This window comes from Aulonocara stuartgranti, assembly GCF_965226115.1.
Source record: "Aulonocara stuartgranti genome assembly, chromosome: 19".
Taxonomy (NCBI): Eukaryota; Metazoa; Chordata; class Actinopteri; order Cichliformes; family Cichlidae; genus Aulonocara; species Aulonocara stuartgranti.
In genome coordinates, this window is record NC_138955.1 from 11,342,889 (window position 1) to 11,361,294 (window position 18,406).

General features: G+C 37.9%; 1 protein-coding gene and 1 long non-coding RNA gene across 6 annotated transcripts; one reads left to right on the top strand and one right to left on the bottom strand.

Moving 5' to 3' along the window:
* Positions 1–3,973: 3,973 nt before the first annotated feature.
* On the bottom strand, positions 3,974–12,645 carry LOC309695673 (endophilin-B1-like). Of its 3 annotated transcripts, none has more exons than XM_082516472.1 (11): positions 9,271–12,645; positions 8,666–8,976; positions 8,366–8,507; positions 7,246–7,374; positions 6,867–7,000; positions 6,626–6,718; positions 6,429–6,512; positions 6,299–6,322; positions 5,915–6,004; positions 5,676–5,776; positions 3,974–4,721 (listed from the first exon to the last, which is right to left on the bottom strand). In XM_082516472.1, the coding sequence occupies exons 2-11, from the start codon at positions 8,720–8,722 to the stop codon at positions 4,151–4,153; spliced, it is 1,425 nt and encodes a 474-aa protein (XP_082372598.1). In that variant the 5' UTR covers positions 8,723–8,976; positions 9,271–12,645; the 3' UTR covers positions 3,974–4,150. The 3 variants fall into 3 exon arrangements, with proteins under 3 accessions (XP_082372598.1, XP_082372597.1, XP_082372596.1); XM_082516471.1 differs by having other exon boundaries at positions 8,666–9,056; XM_082516470.1 differs by having other exon boundaries at positions 8,666–12,645.
* A 1,658-nt stretch (positions 12,646–14,303) lies between these two features.
* On the top strand, positions 14,304–18,058 carry LOC309695012. Of its 3 annotated transcripts, none has more exons than XR_014273016.1 (5): positions 14,304–14,441; positions 15,141–15,185; positions 15,557–15,712; positions 16,165–16,257; positions 16,556–18,058. It is a non-coding gene; the product is annotated as an uncharacterized lncRNA (long non-coding RNA). The 3 variants fall into 3 exon arrangements; XR_014273017.1 differs by having other exon boundaries at positions 14,350–14,441; positions 15,141–15,206; XR_014273018.1 differs by lacking the exon at positions 15,141–15,185 and having other exon boundaries at positions 14,355–14,441.
* The last annotated feature ends 348 nt before the right edge of the window (positions 18,059–18,406 follow it).

Consider the following 18,406-nt stretch of genomic DNA (forward strand, 5'->3'; position numbering starts at 1 on the left):
TAGATTTCTAAAGCATTTTCCCCCCATTTTTTTGCTTTTCTCACTCTAATTTTCCTGACTCTAATTTTCAGAGCCGGGAAATTAGAAGAAAACAGATCCTGTGATTTGGCTCATTCTGACGAAACAGGGCTGTTAGGGAAAATGGGACAATGGGTGTTGTCAGCTAAGCTTGCATTAAACAGGCAATGTAAAACAGCAACAGGACTTCACTGTTGCGCAAACCACATGGTAACAGTGCAAAATCACACAGACCATTTTATGAGAACTGAGTGTTATTATTGGGTGTACACGCTTTTTGTTACCAATATGTGGGACAGGGAGGGAAGGAAAACATGCAAATATGGCGCTATTATTAAAATAGAGCATGCCGTAAAACAGTAGAGTCCTTGAAATCATATAGCAGACTTATAATAGTGTCTAATCATTTAAAATGATTGCATTAGTCATCATTGCATGATTTAATAAAACACCGCACAGGATACAGTGATGCTAAAAATAAACTAGATCCAAGGGTTTACATATCAGGACATAATAAAAAAATATCTGGTCCTTAGCGGGTTTTAAAATTAGGTAAATACAATTTTGCGTGAACAAAAATATGCGACATATTACACCATGTTAATATTTACTAAGCCAAAATACAGAAGCATTGAATGAAAAAGAAAGCACGCTCAGCATTCCTTCCTGCTCTACCATGATAGAGCATTTATATGTGCTGTGTTTGCTTTTGTACATTATGACCTCTTTGGTCCCGTCTGTCCAAAGATCATTGTTACAGAAGTCTTTTTTCAGATGCAACTTTGGAGACTTCAGATGTTCTGCTGCTTCTTTTTAAAAAGAGAAGAGGTTTTCTCTTGACAGCCATCCTTGTTTGGTCTTTATCTAATTGTACTGTCATGAACTTTAATATTTAACATGCTACCCGAGGCCAGTAGAGTCTGAGATGTTACTCTTATTTCATTTTTTTATTTTATTTCTTTGAGCATTACATGGTCTGGCTTCAGGGTGAATTTGCTCTGAGGTCGACTCCAAGGAATGGTGGCAATTGTGTTGAATGTTTTCCACTTGTGAATAATCTTTGTTACTATAGAATGATGGACTTCAAATAACTCTTCCAGAATAACGGGCAAAAAATGTCTAAGATCACTGCTCATGTCTTTCCTCAGGGCACCGTGTTGACACAGACCTTAATGTTTTAGACATGCAAGCTGCCAAAACGTCTGCGTTTCTAGAGCAGCTAATGATCGATAATCAAGTGCATTTTATTAACAGCACCTGGCTGCTGTTTACGGTCTTAATTGCTGTGTAAGCTTTAAGGCTGTACTTAGTTTCTCCACACACTGCTTCTGCATTTTGGCTTATTTTTTGGATAAACAATGGCTGAACAATATGTCATGTTTTGTAGTTCACCTGAAGGTGTAGTTATCTAAATGTAAAACAAGGTAGATGGGGTTTCATTAGAATGTTTTAAAAGGTTTTTTTTTTAATGTATAGGTTATCTAACAATCTTCTTTATAGCTAAGATAGTTTAAAAATAATATCAAAGTAATTAGAGCACCTTACTGTACTTGGGTGAGTAGTTCCAGGTTATGAGCTCAGTCCACTTAGATTTTCTTACTGCACAGATGACATGATGCTTTGAATATCAGTACATCTTCTAATAAACATCAGTCCACCTTCATTATTTTTCTCTGCTTGGTCTCGCAATCAAACTCGTGGTGAATGTAGATAAGGAGGGCTCTTACAGACACTGGGGACATTTATATTTTTAAGGGAAGACAAATCATGTGATAGAAATAACAAGATAATAAATGTATTATGCAGATTGTTTTCTTTTTATTGTTATTTTATTAAGCATGGGTAGGAAAATCTGGCCTTTATCTTTAGTGAATTTCAATTATATTTTTGAATAACAATGCATTAGCATGAGGCCTTTACAGACTAAACTATGAGGGTTTGCACCCATCTGTAACATGTGCCCCTCAGGTAGTGCATCAGAAGAAACCAAATAAGCTAAAAAAAAAAAAAAAAAATCAAAATTTCCTTTATCCATTTCCCCAACTCACTCATCATGAACAAAGCGTCCCTTTCCTTCCTGTATCAAACAAAAGATTCATACCAAGACTTATGAGAGATCTGCTCAAGGACAAAGTGCGAACCGGAAATATAAAAATATGCTGGAATTGTGACAGGGACTTGTTTTGTCGGTGCAGAGGAAGAACGCTCATGAACATTTAGGGACAGATTTATTTTTCCTTGCTGAGTTGTAGGGGAAAAAATAGCAAGAACTGAATCTGCATTCAGCGATGGCTGCACCTCAGCCCCTGTAAAGACGTAAGATATAACTGTTTATAGTGTTAATGAACCGCAGGCTCTGCTTTGATCAGTATCACACCAACTGCTCTTAATTGATCTAATCTATTTGGACAGCTCTAGACAGGAAAAAGGTTAAGTGGGAGTGAAAAACAGACACACATATGCACACTTTTGTCAGCAATTCTGGGTAACTATTACAGCTTGTGTGCATGTGTTGAAAGGCTGTGATTCATGTAAAACAAAAGGAGATCTCACTCTTGTGTAAAAAAGAAAAAGTGAAGCGAATCCAGCTTAACTGCAAGCTTGGCAGTGAGTCAGAAACAGTGAAACAAACAGAATTTTTTGGAGGCTTGATCAAGACCTCAGTCTGAAAATATTGTCACTGCGTGTAAATCTAAGACAGATGGCTGGTATGATGGGAAAGTGAGCTATATGAACTGTAGTTTTAACAAGGAAATTACAGAAACACCTTGACTGGAGAACAAAGATAGATGCCACACTTGATTTAGACCGGCATGACATCACTGTTTGCATATTTATTTCCACATCTTCACATGAATCACGCGCAAACTCAAACCCACACTGACGTCAGCTCAACGACTCGTGGCTGAATCATGACTGCGTGCGTGTAGTTTGAAACTGGCAGCAGCTCTGATATGAAGACTACACAAACCCACACACATCTTTACATACTGGGACAAAAGCATTGAGCTTGTAGGCAATTATTTCAGTACAGCCAGTGCTACATTAATATTTGTTTCCATCCAGAGTCCCTCCAGAGTAGACCCACGTTAGGCAGGTCTGCCCTCATGAAGAAAATTAACAACATCTGGACGTGGAAATTTCCACCCATTTGACCAAATGGGGGCTTTAAGAAGGTAAAGGGTGAAAAATGAGTGTATGCGTGGGAAAACACCCAGCGCGCGTATGAAGAAGCACAAAGGTCCAGTCACCTCTGGGTTCCCCAATGCAAATGCGCTCAGACAGAAGTGAAACTGTGTTTCGTATGGAAAATGACCTCATGTTTAACAAACAAGAGTCAGAAGGTGGCAGTCACATATATGCACATACACTTCTTTCTAAAGGTGTCACATGTTTGGGCCAAAGTATTACCACAAGTTCACACGGTCACTGAGACACAGTAAAATTCATGTATTCACACCAACACATACACTTGGCACAGAGCTTGCTTAGTTCTCACTGACCAGAACGTAAAAAAAAGAAAGAAAAAAAGATCAGTTTCACAGACACTAACTGAAAACAACTTTACACTGCAAAATGATAACAGTCTGTTAGCTTCGTCTTCCAGCCTGAAACCAAGAAATGTTACACACAGAACAGACTTTACATCTACCATCATCATGTTCACACAGCATGAATAATACATGGATAAAGAAGAAGAAGAGAAGAAGAAGAAGAAGAAGAAGAAAGTGTGTACATTATTGTACTTTATTGAGCCCCGTGGGGAAATTGCTCTCTGCATTTAACCCATTCACTCAGTGAAGCAGTGGGCAGCCATTGGGCGCCCGGGGAGCAGTGTGTAGGGACGGTACCTTGCTCAGGGGTACCTCAGGGTAGCTGTTAAGGGGAATTGAACCCCCGACCTTCCGATCATGGGGCAACCACTCTACCTACTGAGCTATCCCTGCCCAAGCTCAAGTCTAAAATGATTGTGGCACTATATTACGCTTTTAAAAAATAAGCAACTTCAACAACTTCACATTATAATCCCTAAGGGATTAATTAAACTGGAACATGATATAATCACTGTGTATATTCCTAAAGTCAAAGCTGAAATACTCTGGGTTGATGCCATGTTCCCAACCTGCCGTCTCTACTGGCCCACATCCTGATGGCCTGACGAAGACTCCTGGACATCTCCTTCATTGATGCTACAGGTTGCACTGGGTTGTAAAGGCGGGGAGGCTGCTGTTGCTGCACCATTGCTTATTGAAGATGTTGTATTGAATGTTAGTACCTGGGTAGAAGCAGGAGAAGCATCAGACATCCTGGCCGTCCTGCCGGGTGCTTGGAGCTGATCCGTTTGGTTTGGTGTAGAGACACGATCAATCGCTCGAACAGTTGTTGACTGGCTGTAGATTGGTGCATGGTTGCTGGGTGTTTGTCTGGTGGTGGAGATGATGATGTTGTTATTGTTGTTATTTGTCTGGTGAGTCAGAAGTGCACTGAAAGATGAATCTGCTGTGGTTTTCACAGTTTGGGGTGGTGAGTTTAAAGTCCACGAGTCCTGGTCGAAATCTGGAAGCTGGTGGACGAGCACAGGTAACGGAGTGACGTGATTTGCACTGATGGGTTCATTCGCCTCGTGGTTGCTTGTTGATGGCTGACCAACGGGATTACTAATTGCAGACTGCCAGTTATTGGAACAGAAGACAGCTGAAATGCTGCAGAGAAATAAAACCATAAATATAATCCACTCATGTTCAAATCATAAAGTATTCTTTGTAGTCCTGGTTTCTTTAGAAGACCAAATGTCCTGAATATTTTCTACTTTGTACTGAAGTTATATAATCTGCTCGTTAAAACTTCTAATTTATTCAGTTTCAATTAAAAGAAAAACGATACAAAAATATAATGGATTTGACCCAAATCTCACTACAAACTGTATTTTTTTAAAGAAATTTTGCAAATAACCTGTTTTATTCACACTGTAGTTATAAAATAACTGTTAAACACCAAAACTGAAAATACATGTTTTCTTAGACAGCCATGATTTGGAGATTCATTGTGCTGTATGAAAAATGACAAACCTAAACAGCTCAAGGTATAAATATAATAAAAACAGAAATTTAATCTCACACCAGAAGGCTCATCCAATCTTTTTTCTAGGAAACACTGCAAAAATGAAATCTTGAAACCTTTTATGCAACCTTTCTGCTTTCCTTCACTGGCTTCTAGTGAAATAAATAACATACAGAGCCCTACGTGGCCAGGCTCCTGTATATACAGCTCAGCTACCAAGAGCTTATAACCTTAGTTGGCCTCTCTAATCATCTTATCAATGTATCTTAACTGCTCCTTGCTCTTATTTTAAATCCAGAGGGGACCACACTTCTGATGTTGGAGAGCCTAAATTTTGGAACAGTCTTCCTCGCCCTGTCAGGTCAGGCAAAAGAGTCATTTGTTTTAAAAAACTGCTTTTTCTTAAGCTTTCTCCCATTATTTTTGGCCAGTCGGGCATAAGACTGTATGCCTGACTGTGTGTCTGTATGCTGAAACATGTACATGTATGGTTTAATTCGAACTGTGAAGTACTTTGGAACTGTGTGTTAAAAAGCGCTATACAAATGAAGCTATTCTTCTTCCTCTTCTGAAGATGGAAATGAGACTACACAGACCTGGCCAGCTGTTTTTGCAGCTCCTGAGCATGTTGGTTGCATTGAGCATAGTAGCTAGCCTGAGCATCCACAAAGTCAGTGAGGCTCCGCATATGGTTGGTCTGTAGAGGTAGATAGCAGGAAAACATATCCAACAAGGTAAAGAGCCACAAGCATTAAATATAAAAAGCAACAGTTCCTTTAAGAAACAGATAGTAAAAAAAAACAAACACAAATTTGAACTCGTTAAGTGTACGTACATGTGTGTTGCTGAGTCCTTCCACAACAGCTCTTGTGATTTCTGACTGTCGATTGTAAAGACTCTGACAAATCCTCAGCTCCATCTCTGCCTACACATACAAACCCACACACACACACACACACACACACACACACACACACACACACACACACACACACACACACCTGTATGGTTTTTCTCTTATTTTTCTAAAAATGGCTGCCGAAATAATACAACATTTAAAATGAGCTCAAGTCTAAACAAACAGAAAACTACAGAAAGGAAATATTGTCTGTGCTAACAGCAGCTCCATATTCATATCAATTACTGCTGAGAGCCTCACTGATATACTGTATGAAGACCATTTCAGATCCTGTGTTCTTTAAATTGATAAGGAACTCACCTGTGAGATTTCCTGAGCCCAGATCTGTTTGCATGAAAGAGACATAAGAAGACCAATGCCTTATTTGAAGATTGAACAACAATTTCATCTGTGTCTGTTAATATGCACGTTCCTACACAGAACTGCTGACCTTTAGCCATTTAACACGCAGGAAGCTGAACATGTAGGAGACATGAGACAAGTAGTCATCTTCCAGTGGGTTGGCATTTAGGTTCTGACAAAAAGACAGAAGATACAAGAACTGTAATGTCAAATATCAACATGTTTAGCTTTTAGTCAGAGTATGACTAACTGAAAAGTATGTAATAATGTAAAGGTGTAACTCACTCTGGCCTCTTGCTCAGCCTCGTGGGCTTTTCTCAGCCTGGCCTTAGTGATATCCAAGTCCAAACGTTTATTCACCAACATCTTGCGTTCATTCTAGGAACAAGCGATCTTGTTTACTTTACAAATAACCTATAAACTAAATATTATTTTGGGTGACAGCGTAAAATAACCTAATCACTGCTGTGATAATCACAATAAAGGTGCGAGTTTGTGTGCATGTGATACAGAGGCATGTGTTTACCTGTATGGCTTTGTATTCCCCCTCAGTGAAACTCCGCAGGGGAGTGAGAAAGTGAACGTTAGTGCTTTGGACAAACTTCCTCTCTGCCTCGCCGAGCTGCTTCTGAGCCTCTCCACACCTTATCAATCCAGTACCTGAGCAGAGAAACATAAAAATACAACACAGTGACAACTTTTCAATATATACTCATAACACAAAAAAGACAAGAATAAGCAAAGAAATGAACATGTGAAAATAGTTGAGATCCTTCTCGCAGATCAATAAAATGCACGTACTCATTAGCCACTTTATTAGGTATTCCTGCTCAACTGCTTGGTAACCAACCCTGTATTGGCAAACTGCATGTACCTAATAAAATGGCTGGTGAGTGTGTACTCACCATAAGGTGTGTTTGATCCAATCTCCAGCCCGGCCTGAGTCATCTGATCTCCCAGTAACTCAACGGCACGAGGCCGGGGTGGGACGCTCCACTCCAGATGCTGATACAGCCGGTCCTCTAACCGCACTCCTGTGTATCAGAGGTCAAAGGTCACATCAAAATTCAGTGGCTACATTTTCTATACACCATGTGACAATTTTTATCATGTACATTTGTTAAAGGATGCACCTGTGACAATACAATTAATAAAAATGGTAATAAACAATACACACACAACACCTCTCAAAACATAGTTCATCCCTGTGATTTAAACTGTAATGCATTGGTTTCATAGTTTCTTCCACAAGGAGAAGGTCCTAAAATATTGTTTCATATAATAAATATCATTGTAAAAATGATTTTACAAGAAGACTATAAACCCTTGGAAGATAAATTCAGCGAGACATGACCTGAAAATGTATCCTGGATGCATCTGGCAGCTGAATGTACCTTTTATTTGATAGATTGCAGACCACATCCACTCATAACTCCATTAGAAAACGTAATTGGATTCAAACAGGCTAAAGAATAAGCATCTCTATTCATCCGAACAGGCCAATTGCTACCAAAGTAAACAAGAGACATCAAGGAAGATGTATGCATGTACTGTGGGAGGACAAAGAGAGCTGAAACGATTGGTCCCAGAGGTAAAGACTCTCAGCTAACTCAGGACCACAACAGTAAGTTGATGGGATTTGATGACTCTGCTTTTATCTGTATGTTGGCAGCTGGAAATTGCTTGATATCATCCCAGATGCATTTTCTTCATAAATATTTACAGGTCATCTAAATATTTCTCATCTTCATTGTAAATGTCTTTAAAAATACTCCATAGAATACCTTCCTCGGAAGAGGGAAACCATCTCCATTACTCTTAATGAGATGATGTTTTATGATGCTCAGATCTTTTTTCTCACCTTTTATATATTTGGATACAGTGAACAGGTTAGAGTTCAGGATCATAAAAACAGGGCTAATTGTGGCAAAAACAGGACCAACTGTTAGTGAAGTGGGTATGTATACATCTGTAACTGCTCAATGAATCAGGGCAGCTTCATTAAATCAATTCATGTTCTCCTACCGAGGCTTGGCTGCAGTAAAGCCTCAGTCTGGGAGATTATCTGGTCCGTCCACGTCTTGGTGGCGTCCGCCCGTGATAAAAGCTCCTCCAGTCCGGGATCCAACTCAGTCCTCTCGGCCTGTCCTAGACTCTCTCCAGTGTACTGGAGCGAATTTCAGGGTAACATTGATTAACAAACTGCTTAACTGCGCACTTTTCTTTTAGTAAGGGCAGTCGCTGATTTAGGGTTGAGATTAAAGCCCAGGAAAAACACATAATAGTTTCCTTTATTATTATTATTATTATTATTATTATTATTACCTGAACAGCGCGGTTGATGAACTGACCAGCATCCACGGCCAACCAAGTCAAATCCATGACAGCGTCCCCAAGGTCGCGTCGTCTCCGGCGGACCAACTGACAATCAGCGGCCAAGCAGGACCGGGGTAACCACGCTATGAAAAGACAGCTAACCAACAACAAGAGGAAGACCTCGCCATAGCCTCCCGGCTAACCGCCCCACTTTCTGCTGGCAAGATTACGGTCCGTTAACACCGAGCAGCCGAGCCCAAGAGGACGAAGCAAGTGCGTATGTTGACCGTTTAGCCTCCTCCGCATCCTGAGCGCGTCTTCTGTCGAGTTGGATGTCTTTAACATGTGTTTCAGAACCGTGGAAAATAACAGCATCGCATCGGCTATCCAAAACGGTCGGCTTTGACAACAGCAACAGATTCACAGTGATATTAAATATTAGCTAGCGTTTTTGATTTTTTTTTTCAAAGCTTCACTACAACGATAAAACGGATTATTTTGAATACCGACAGGTTTAAATAATATTAAGCTTTTACATAAATTAAACTGGACATTTATAGGTGTCGAAAATTCAGTAAAATTATTAGTATAGTAAAAAAAAAGAAAAGATTTACCTGATAAGAGAGCGCCTTTATCCACACTTCCGGTTCAGATCATTCAAAATAAAAGCATATTCCTATGTATTTATCTTGCTTTCCCACTATAAATATGTAAATACATAAATACAACCAAGCTCATCCTGATCTATCCCAAAGCCAGCTGAAACAACAGCCAAGCATTAACAAAAAGAAGAAAAGTAATAATTACAAATACAGTGATTTTCTGACTGCCTGAACTCATTACTAGATAAGAAAAATATTGCTAGCTGAAAAGGAAACTACTGCTATACTCACGCCTTCACCCAGCCTTTTAAGCAGACATTTCTTAGTGGCGATTTCTTTTTATGTAAAAAGTTGAACCAGTTGGCTGTAATCAGGAGTGAAGAAGCAGCGGGAGACGGGATTAAAACAATCAGCTGACAAGCCTGTCTAGCTCTGTGAGTCTAAGGAGGGTTAAGAGATTAGAAGATACACACTACGGCACGTTTACCAACTAAATGGCTTTATTACAAGGGAATGTACAACAGTGCTGCGTTTTTCAATGTTTTTCTAGATAACTCAAATTCAAGAAACATGCCCACTTTTTTATTAACAATCTCTCCTGTCTCATTGGCACAGTGTGAGGTGTTAGTACTGCCATCGGCCCTCTCAGTCTGGACCACCAGCGCCCTTCTTTGAAGCATTTATGTACAGGCCAGGCTAATAAAAGCTCCTTTTCCCCATTCTTCTCTAGATGTGTTTCTCAAAGCTTTTTGAGCCCTAAGCTTATTTGTTTATTTTGGTCTGGCTGACCTCCATGTGATGTGTGCTTCAGGTGGAGTACCGTTGCCATACTGCTCGCTGGGCTCGCCGTTTTTTTTCACTCTGTAACCAGAGACTGCAGCAGTTGGTGCCGCGCCTCTTTGCCATAGTTGCTGAATAGCAAAGGAAGCAGCTGGTAGATGCAGCTCAGAGGTAAGGTAACAGACGATAATCACAAGCATCAGATAGCAGGATCACATCAAAATTCACATAATTTACATCCTTGTTTCCCCAAAAAACTGCAAATAAAAACAGAAGGTGATGATTTCGAAAGTATTTACAAAAAACTACATTTCAGAAAAGTCCAGTGAGGGACAACAAAAATTGGAAAAGTTGTTTAATGCTCAAAAGCATTAAATAAATACATCTGATGGAACATCACAACACAAATAAGATTTAGTAGCATGATGAAAGATGAGCATCTCAAAAAGTCCCAGTGTTTAATGTTGTTTAAATGCAGATTTAAGTGATTTGCAGTCTTGCTTTTAGTTTTACTTAATACAGCTTTCATAGAAACAGGGTTGCACATTATCAAACGATACTTAGCACTTACTGTACATGTCTGCAATATTTATAGATCACATTTCCATGATGATCCCTTATCTGTCCGGCCAGAGAATGGCCTCAGCAACCGCATCCGTGGACTTTTTGAAAATGCCATAGCAACAGAAACCGGGGCTCTTTGCTCTTTACTTTGGAGGATGTACACCTTCTAGTTGAGACCGGTCATACAAACTCACGTTGATGCTGTTTTCTGCTCTGGAGCACTAAACCTGTTAGGAAGAAAGTAGAGACCTGATCTTGCTTAAATAAGAAAAAGAAATGATGCCTCTGAAAGCGTCAGTATCATTAAAAAAGAAGGAGAATATTAATATGTGCATTTCAGGAATAACGACTGAATTGTCCGCAGTTTACAAATATTGAACATGGAGACAGAAGTGTAGAACAGCTTCTGTGGCTGTGGATACACAAATATCACAGTGATTACATTGTATATGTAAAGTGTGTAAGTTTGAATTTGTAGGTGTCTGAAGGAAAAGTGGATAAAGCCACAGTAATCTTCTACAAGGCCTTACAGAATATCCCCTGGTCCCCTGGTGAGGCACACACATACTGTGAAAGTGATATTTCCCAAAACTCAATTTATAGTTATAGTCCCTGCAGACTCATTAGGTGCGGTTATACGAGAGAAACTGAGCTAATTAATAACGAACAACAGCTCATTTTACCAACCAACTGACTTTATACAGGGGTGCTCAGATTTGTAAAAAAGAGGAAATGGCTTTGAAACCTTAACATTAGTGTTTTGAGGACTATGATTTTACTTTTAAGAAAACAGAAGTGGTCATGTTACATATACCAGTAACCGTTAAGGGTGCAACCATTGAATGTGTATATGTATAAATCTCAACAGTGTTAGAGAGGATCCCTAGTGAGTAGCACTTGGCGACTGTTGAGAGGAAGAAACCTGTGAAAGGACTAAGCTTAGGGACGGACAACTGAGAGAGGTGAAGAGAAAACAGGAGCATAACAAGAATCAGTAGCTGATAGCCACTCCTCCTTATCTTTTTTTTGGTTACAATTCAGTAAAAAGATAACCTGTATATAAAAGATGAACAGACTATAGATGAGACAGGGTTTAAACTTTTACTGAAACGCACTTCTTTGATGGTACATTAGAACAAATAATCACACAGTAGGCGACACTATTTGTTAGATGATTTCATTAAATGTCTCCCTTGAAAAATAGGTTTTTAATCTCATTGGAATCTTCCTGGTTAAATAAAAGAAATAAAAAATAAAGATGGTGCCACTTGATCAATATCCTGCCTTGCTCAGCACATATTTACCAAATTGACCAATTACACTTATCACCCTGCTGTAGTTACCGCTTCTGCAAACTAAATCAGTATGTATGTATACTGGTACATACAATTCAGCTGTTCCCCGATCAGCTGAGGGGTTTGTAGACCTGTTGACAGAGAAAGAAGTGAGAGTGTGCGACTGCCTTTAGAAGAACTGGACATACTGCTAGAAGACTGAGCACACACCATCTTAAATCAAGTGTGTGTGTGTTCGTATTGGCAAACTTGATGGAAAGAAAAGGACAAGCACAAAGCCATACTCGACAAACTCAACACATGTACAGCTGCGGTACTGAACTGCTGCAGTAATTTGAGCAAAGGACTGCATTTTGTTTGGTTTTCTGTATACAGTGACAAAAATGTTTTAATTTTCACAGCAAACCACTAAAGCTGTGTTTTATTACTTGATGTTGTCAATAAATACAAATAAAGATTGATTTATGTGACATTACTTTTTTATAGATAAAATTGGCAGTGGTTATTCTGGAAGTTGTTACAGTCCTAACTTATTAAGAAAAACTGTGGAAGTGATGAAGGAAAAAGCTGCCACTCAGCATATTGCCACGTTACAAAAATGTGAAATTTGTGTCACCTCTTAAAGAATTTTTAACATAGTTTTTTAAATATATATAATATTTAAAGTAAGGGTTATAGTCTATTGTGTTTGTTAACACAGCAAAACATCTGCTGCACTCCGGAGTAAATAAGGAAAAGACTTGCAAGATAAAAAAAAAAAAAAAAAAAAAAAAAAAAAACGACCTCTGCTGTGTTTCATACATACGGGGCCCCGCAGGGGACATGGGAGAAAAAAAAATTAAGACGGACTTTTGCGAGATCTCGCAAAACAAACTCGGGATCTCGCAAAAGTCCGTCTTAATTTTTTTTTTCTCCCATGTCCCCTGCAGAGCTCCGTAGTTTCAGAGTAACTCGCATACCGTATTAAGGAAAAAAAAAAATTAACAAAATCCAAAGTGCGGCTGGCTTGAGAGCTCACTGCACCATAGTTTCTCATTCTCAGAAAATGGACTTCATTGTCAGTTGCAGATTTATTTGCGCGATGATCTGCCGAGATTGCGCACCCTTTATGACGTGTCTGGAACTCGGGTGCTTTTGCGCATGCGTGAATATTCGTGCATTCGAACAAGTGCCGTCACAGAAGAAGTCTGATCTGCCTTTGATAAGAAAAAAGTATATTTCACTTCCTCTTTCCCCTAAAGCAAAAGAGGTTCACTTTAAAATCATTAATGAGGTTTATCCAACCAATGAATTCTTAAGACGGAAATTTAATTTAGATGTGAACGCCTGCACATTTTGTGAAAATGATATTGAAAGTCTGGATCACTTGTTTTTCAACTGTGAATCAGTGCACTCCTTCTGGACTGACATGTGGAGCTGGCTACAGTCCAGGAGAATTCAGTTACCACATTTGACGGTGACAGTAATGAAATTTGGAATACTTGCTGAGAATGCAGATTTTGACCTGTTGATTAGGACGATTTTGTTAATGGGAAAATTTTTTATTCACAAATGCAGATACTTTAAAGCTAAACCATGTATAAACAGATGGCTGAATGACTTTAGACTCTGGGCTAAATCGCTGAAACTTGTGAATAACAAGAAAGCCCATAAACTTGTTGTTTTATTTAAAGAGTTTAACCTATGTTAAAAAAAACAAAAAACTCCCTATTTTATAATCACGACTGCCCTTTTTTTGCACGTTAGTTTTTGCCTTTGGTTCGAATCCTTCAATGACTGTTCTTTATTTTTGTGCTAACTCTTTTAACTTTGTGCTTATTGTTGTTGTTGGGTTTTTTTTTTTGTTCGTTTTGTTTGTTTTGCTATAATGCTCAACCGAGGATGTAACATAATCGGATTAATGATGGTGCCTTGTATGTTAAACTGTTGTTTGTAAATAAAGTTTAATTAAAAAAAAAAAAAAAAAAGTCTGATCTGCCTTTGATCCGGGACAGTCCTCAAATAGGACCCAAGCTAAGTCAAAAGGTTACAGCTTCCAGAGTTCGCCTGGCAGTTTATACACGTGAAACGTTCCCCAGTCTTTCAAATCAGAAAGTTTAGCATTTCAGGAAGATTTTAACAGAGGGAATCCCTGTGGAACAACAATGTCTCAAACACCGGATTCTAATTTTCATATTCCTCTGGTCCTACACTCAAAAAAATGAATGAGGTGGATTGTTCAGTGTATATTAATTATTTATTTTCATTTTACTTAAAATATATGTTTTTGTTAAGTTAACATATGTTTTTCTAATCAAGTCTACGCAATTGTGTCTATTATTCAACGTACATAATACTAATGTGTTACTTGATCGCATAACATTTAAGTTAAGTCAATGAGGATCGATATACCTTGTATATCCACAAGGTGGCAGTAATGCAAAAACAGTTGTAATGAAACCGCGCAGAACAAGAAGGTTTCACGGCTTGTACCTGCTCATGCGCAAGACTTCAAATTTAACTGAAAAAGGCTGTTTTGGCGCCAAGCTGCTGTTTCTTTGAGAGGTAAGACCACTTTTTTCTTTGACTATGTTGTGTAGTATCTATATGTCCAGCATGGTTATATTTTGCGTTTGTCTTACAAGACATGTTATATCGTTTGCGTGTGCTTGTTTTACATTAGTTTTACTGGGTCCTGGACATGATTATTTTGTGGACTGTGTAAGAAACATTTTTATTGTTTTTTGTTTTATTAAGGGATTAGCTACAGGGGTTCATGGGGTTATTCTTTCAAGGGGTTATTTTTCCATTTGCTTTCTTGGGATTCCTTTTCTGTAATCCGAGAGTCGGAAATATCGAATAGGATAGCAAGGATAGCATAAAGTGACATTTAAAATCCAAAAAGTCAAGGGCGAAAGCCACTGTGACACCATTGTTCTGCTCTATCAGTAATCTGTATTATGTAAAAATGGTCTGTAAATACAGCATGTTTCCTAGCGGAGTTATACATATCAATGTAGTTATAAATTACAGTTTGTGAAAGTACACACTTAATTTTTTTAATAAAATTATTCAAGACATATGAGTGGACAGACAATGGAGGACGACAGACCTGGTGATAATTGCTTCTATAGAAAGTTAGCACATGGCAGTGTCAATCTCTTGCTTTTCTTCTGAGTAGTATTTTATTTAGCTGTAATTCAAACAATAATTTGCTTCTTGAAATTAAGTAATGAATTTCTTGTTTTACTTTATAAATCTCAGATCCTGCCTTTACCTGCTCCCTCCTATACTGATGTGGTGTATGTGGTACTGCTGAGCTTGTATGTGGTATGTGAACTGTTATACTTTTAAAAACAAAACTGTTTTATAAGTTAAGTTTTCTTTTGTGACCCATCCCATGCCCCTGTTATTTCGTCTCCACATCTGAACCATGGTAAAGGTTGCAGTTCAAGGGCCTGAGGCATGAAATTCTTTTCAGATCAGCTGTGATCAATATTTTTTGGAACTTGATAAATAACAATAAAAGCTGTAATGGCTCCATTAGCATTTTGTGTAAATGTTTGTGTTAAAATTATAGCTTTAATGAGGTCTTTCTACATTAGTTTTAGTTTGTATATGTGTACATATAGTATGCATATTTACAGTACAGTATGTTGTGTTTGTTGACATATTTTCAGGTGGAAGCAGAATATGTGAGGATTACTACTGCTGCACATGTTCCAAGGCTTTTTACACAACTTGACCAATACACTGACCAGCTCATAAAAGTCTTCAAGAAAAAAGGAGGCGTTGCAGGTAAGAAAATTAGACAAACTTTGGCCCCAGCCACACAGGTGCGTTATTCTGTTGGTAGCAAAATATTATGGCTAATAAGATCATTTTCAAATTTAAACAGCTAGTGTATGGTAGCTGCACAGTGCACTTACATTTATATTAAGCAAGACAAAGTTTGGTACTCAAAACGTTGGAAAATTTAAATTACCTAAACATATGTAAAATCTGATCCCTTGATTTAGGTTAAACCAGAAGTGAATGTTTTTATGTTATGTTTTGAATGCAAAAAAGATGATGTATTAGTTTGTCTTTACCTCCATTATGGACATATATAATGTGGTGGAAACCCTTCCCAACAGGTTAACTATTCATGTCCATGTGATGATTAGTTGGTCTTGTGTACATGTCTATCTGTGCAGTGGCTATGTCATTCATTTTGCGTATAATGTGAGTTTCTGTCATCCTAAAGTATTTCTGTTTTCTCTTCCTGTATCTCTGCCACTCTCTACAGAAGGAAACCATTGAAAAGGGGAGGGAGTGTGTCCTCAGGGCACTACCTTTTTACCTGAATGAAGACCCAAGCATCCTCTTCAAAGAATAATTGGTTGGTAATTTTAGTTTTGGTTTAATACAGATAAAAAACTAATTTTGAATAACTAATGTTGTTGCATGTTGTAATGTTGTTGTTGTTGTAATTTGCATGGAACCTGTTTAAATGTTTTGGGAAATCTTCTTGTATACCCAAACTATTTATATTTATCGTTGAATCTGTAGTCTGAAATAGTGGCGCACTGGGGTGCATGTTCCTAATATTGTGTTTACGTCATTAAAGGGTAGCTTTGGCCCTTTTTCTTTCTTTTTTTTAAAACTGGATGCCATTTTTCTATGTTTTTGTGTCTAAGCTACAGCTGTTCAGAGGGAGCTGGAACAAATTACCCTTGCTATCTTTACCATCGAAAGAGCTGATGCCAGCACTCCTCCAGCCGATGTGGGTATAACCATCTAGTGTGTCCTGCATGACCTGGAAGACCTGGCCTCTGCATGTGCACTCTTAATGGGTGGGATATATGCACTGAATCTCAGTTAACCTCAAGACTGAAAGCTAAGAGACAATCAAAAGTATTGAGATTTAAAGGATTTAATTGAGAGATGATACTGCACCAGAAATGTTGAAGGGTGGTGTGTATATTAGCGTTCAAGGCATATTGTTATGAGGTGGAAATATGTTCATATTCAGTTTGTGTTACATTGTGTGCATTGTAAAGGTAATTGCAATACATACTAAAAATAAGGGTAAGTTAGGAGGTTGATCTGATATCCCCGTGTTGGTGTTGTTCCCAGATCATCATACTAAATGTTGTTCCAGGATCAACATTGCAAGTGACCAATCAGAATGTTGTGACGTCATACTTTTGCGACTTCGGGAAAAACCAGCGTAAAACAAAAAACTGTACTTAAGCTGCGTGAAACCGCCTCTGTCCGCCGATCAACTGACCCTAACCCTAACCCTTTAATAAACAGTAAGCAGAATTGATATTGTCCTTGCAACATTGGAATTTCATAAATGCACAAATGGCTTGGAATAGAATAACGTCACAACAATGTGATTGGTCACTTGCAATGTTGAACCTGGAACAACATTTTCATGATGGTCTGGGAACAACACCAACACGAGGATATCAGATCATCCAAGTTGGGAATGCAGGATGAATGTATATTTTGTGGACTTTTAAAGACGAACAATTGTTTCCATGTTAAAATGTTTACATCTGAAGTTTTTTGCCCAAACACTGGTAAAATAAATGTTGACAGTGGCAAGTGTTAAATGGTTACTGCTGTGCTGTTGCAAAAAAACTGAACGCTGACAAGCTGTTTTATTGTTAGACCATAATCTTGGCATGTTTTGTTAAAGTTTTATTTGGGATGGTGATGTAATTTTCTTTGATTGCTAATATCAGTGGACTATTTATTATTATTATTATTATTATTATTATTATTATTATTATTATTATTATTATTATTGTTGTTGTTACATAATTTTTTTTTTTTTAAATTGTGGCTGTTGAGGTGGACACTTCACTTTGCATTGTTAAAGGAAAGCACTTCATTGGCATTGTGTTACTGGACTGACCCTAAGCAATCATTGCAAATAGCAACTTTGCTATCCATTTTAGACACTAAAAGAAAAAAAACACTCACAGACCTTACTAGCATCACATGTGCATAACTCAAGTGTCATCTTATCAATGTGTTATGTGATCTTCAATGCGTTTTTTTTTTTTTTTTCTTCTATTTCTGGTAGCTACAGACATTTAATTTAAAGTCTTGATGTTGCATCTGTCTACATACTGTTAATTACTAACCCTAATGAGCTGTTGTGTTTTATTTTGGACTGGGTTTACACAAATGCTGACTGAATGTGTTGGCAATAAAATAAATTTTAAAAAATAAGTTGGATGTACTTGATTCATTTGTGTGGAACCTGTTGACAAAATAGATTTATGTAAAACTAATTAATAAAGCACAAGGTGGCTGAAAATATAATATTTGAATTAATCTAACTTAAATTTAACATTTTACTGCCACAAATAAGAAATGTGTTGAAGTAACTAATCTAAACTAACCTGAAAATATATCATCTATGTTCATAAAACATAACTTGATTTAGTTAGTCTTAAATATGTCTTGTTAATCTTAAGTAGTTTTTTTAAATTAGATGAACTAAAGATTTTTGCTTTAAACTAACATAATTC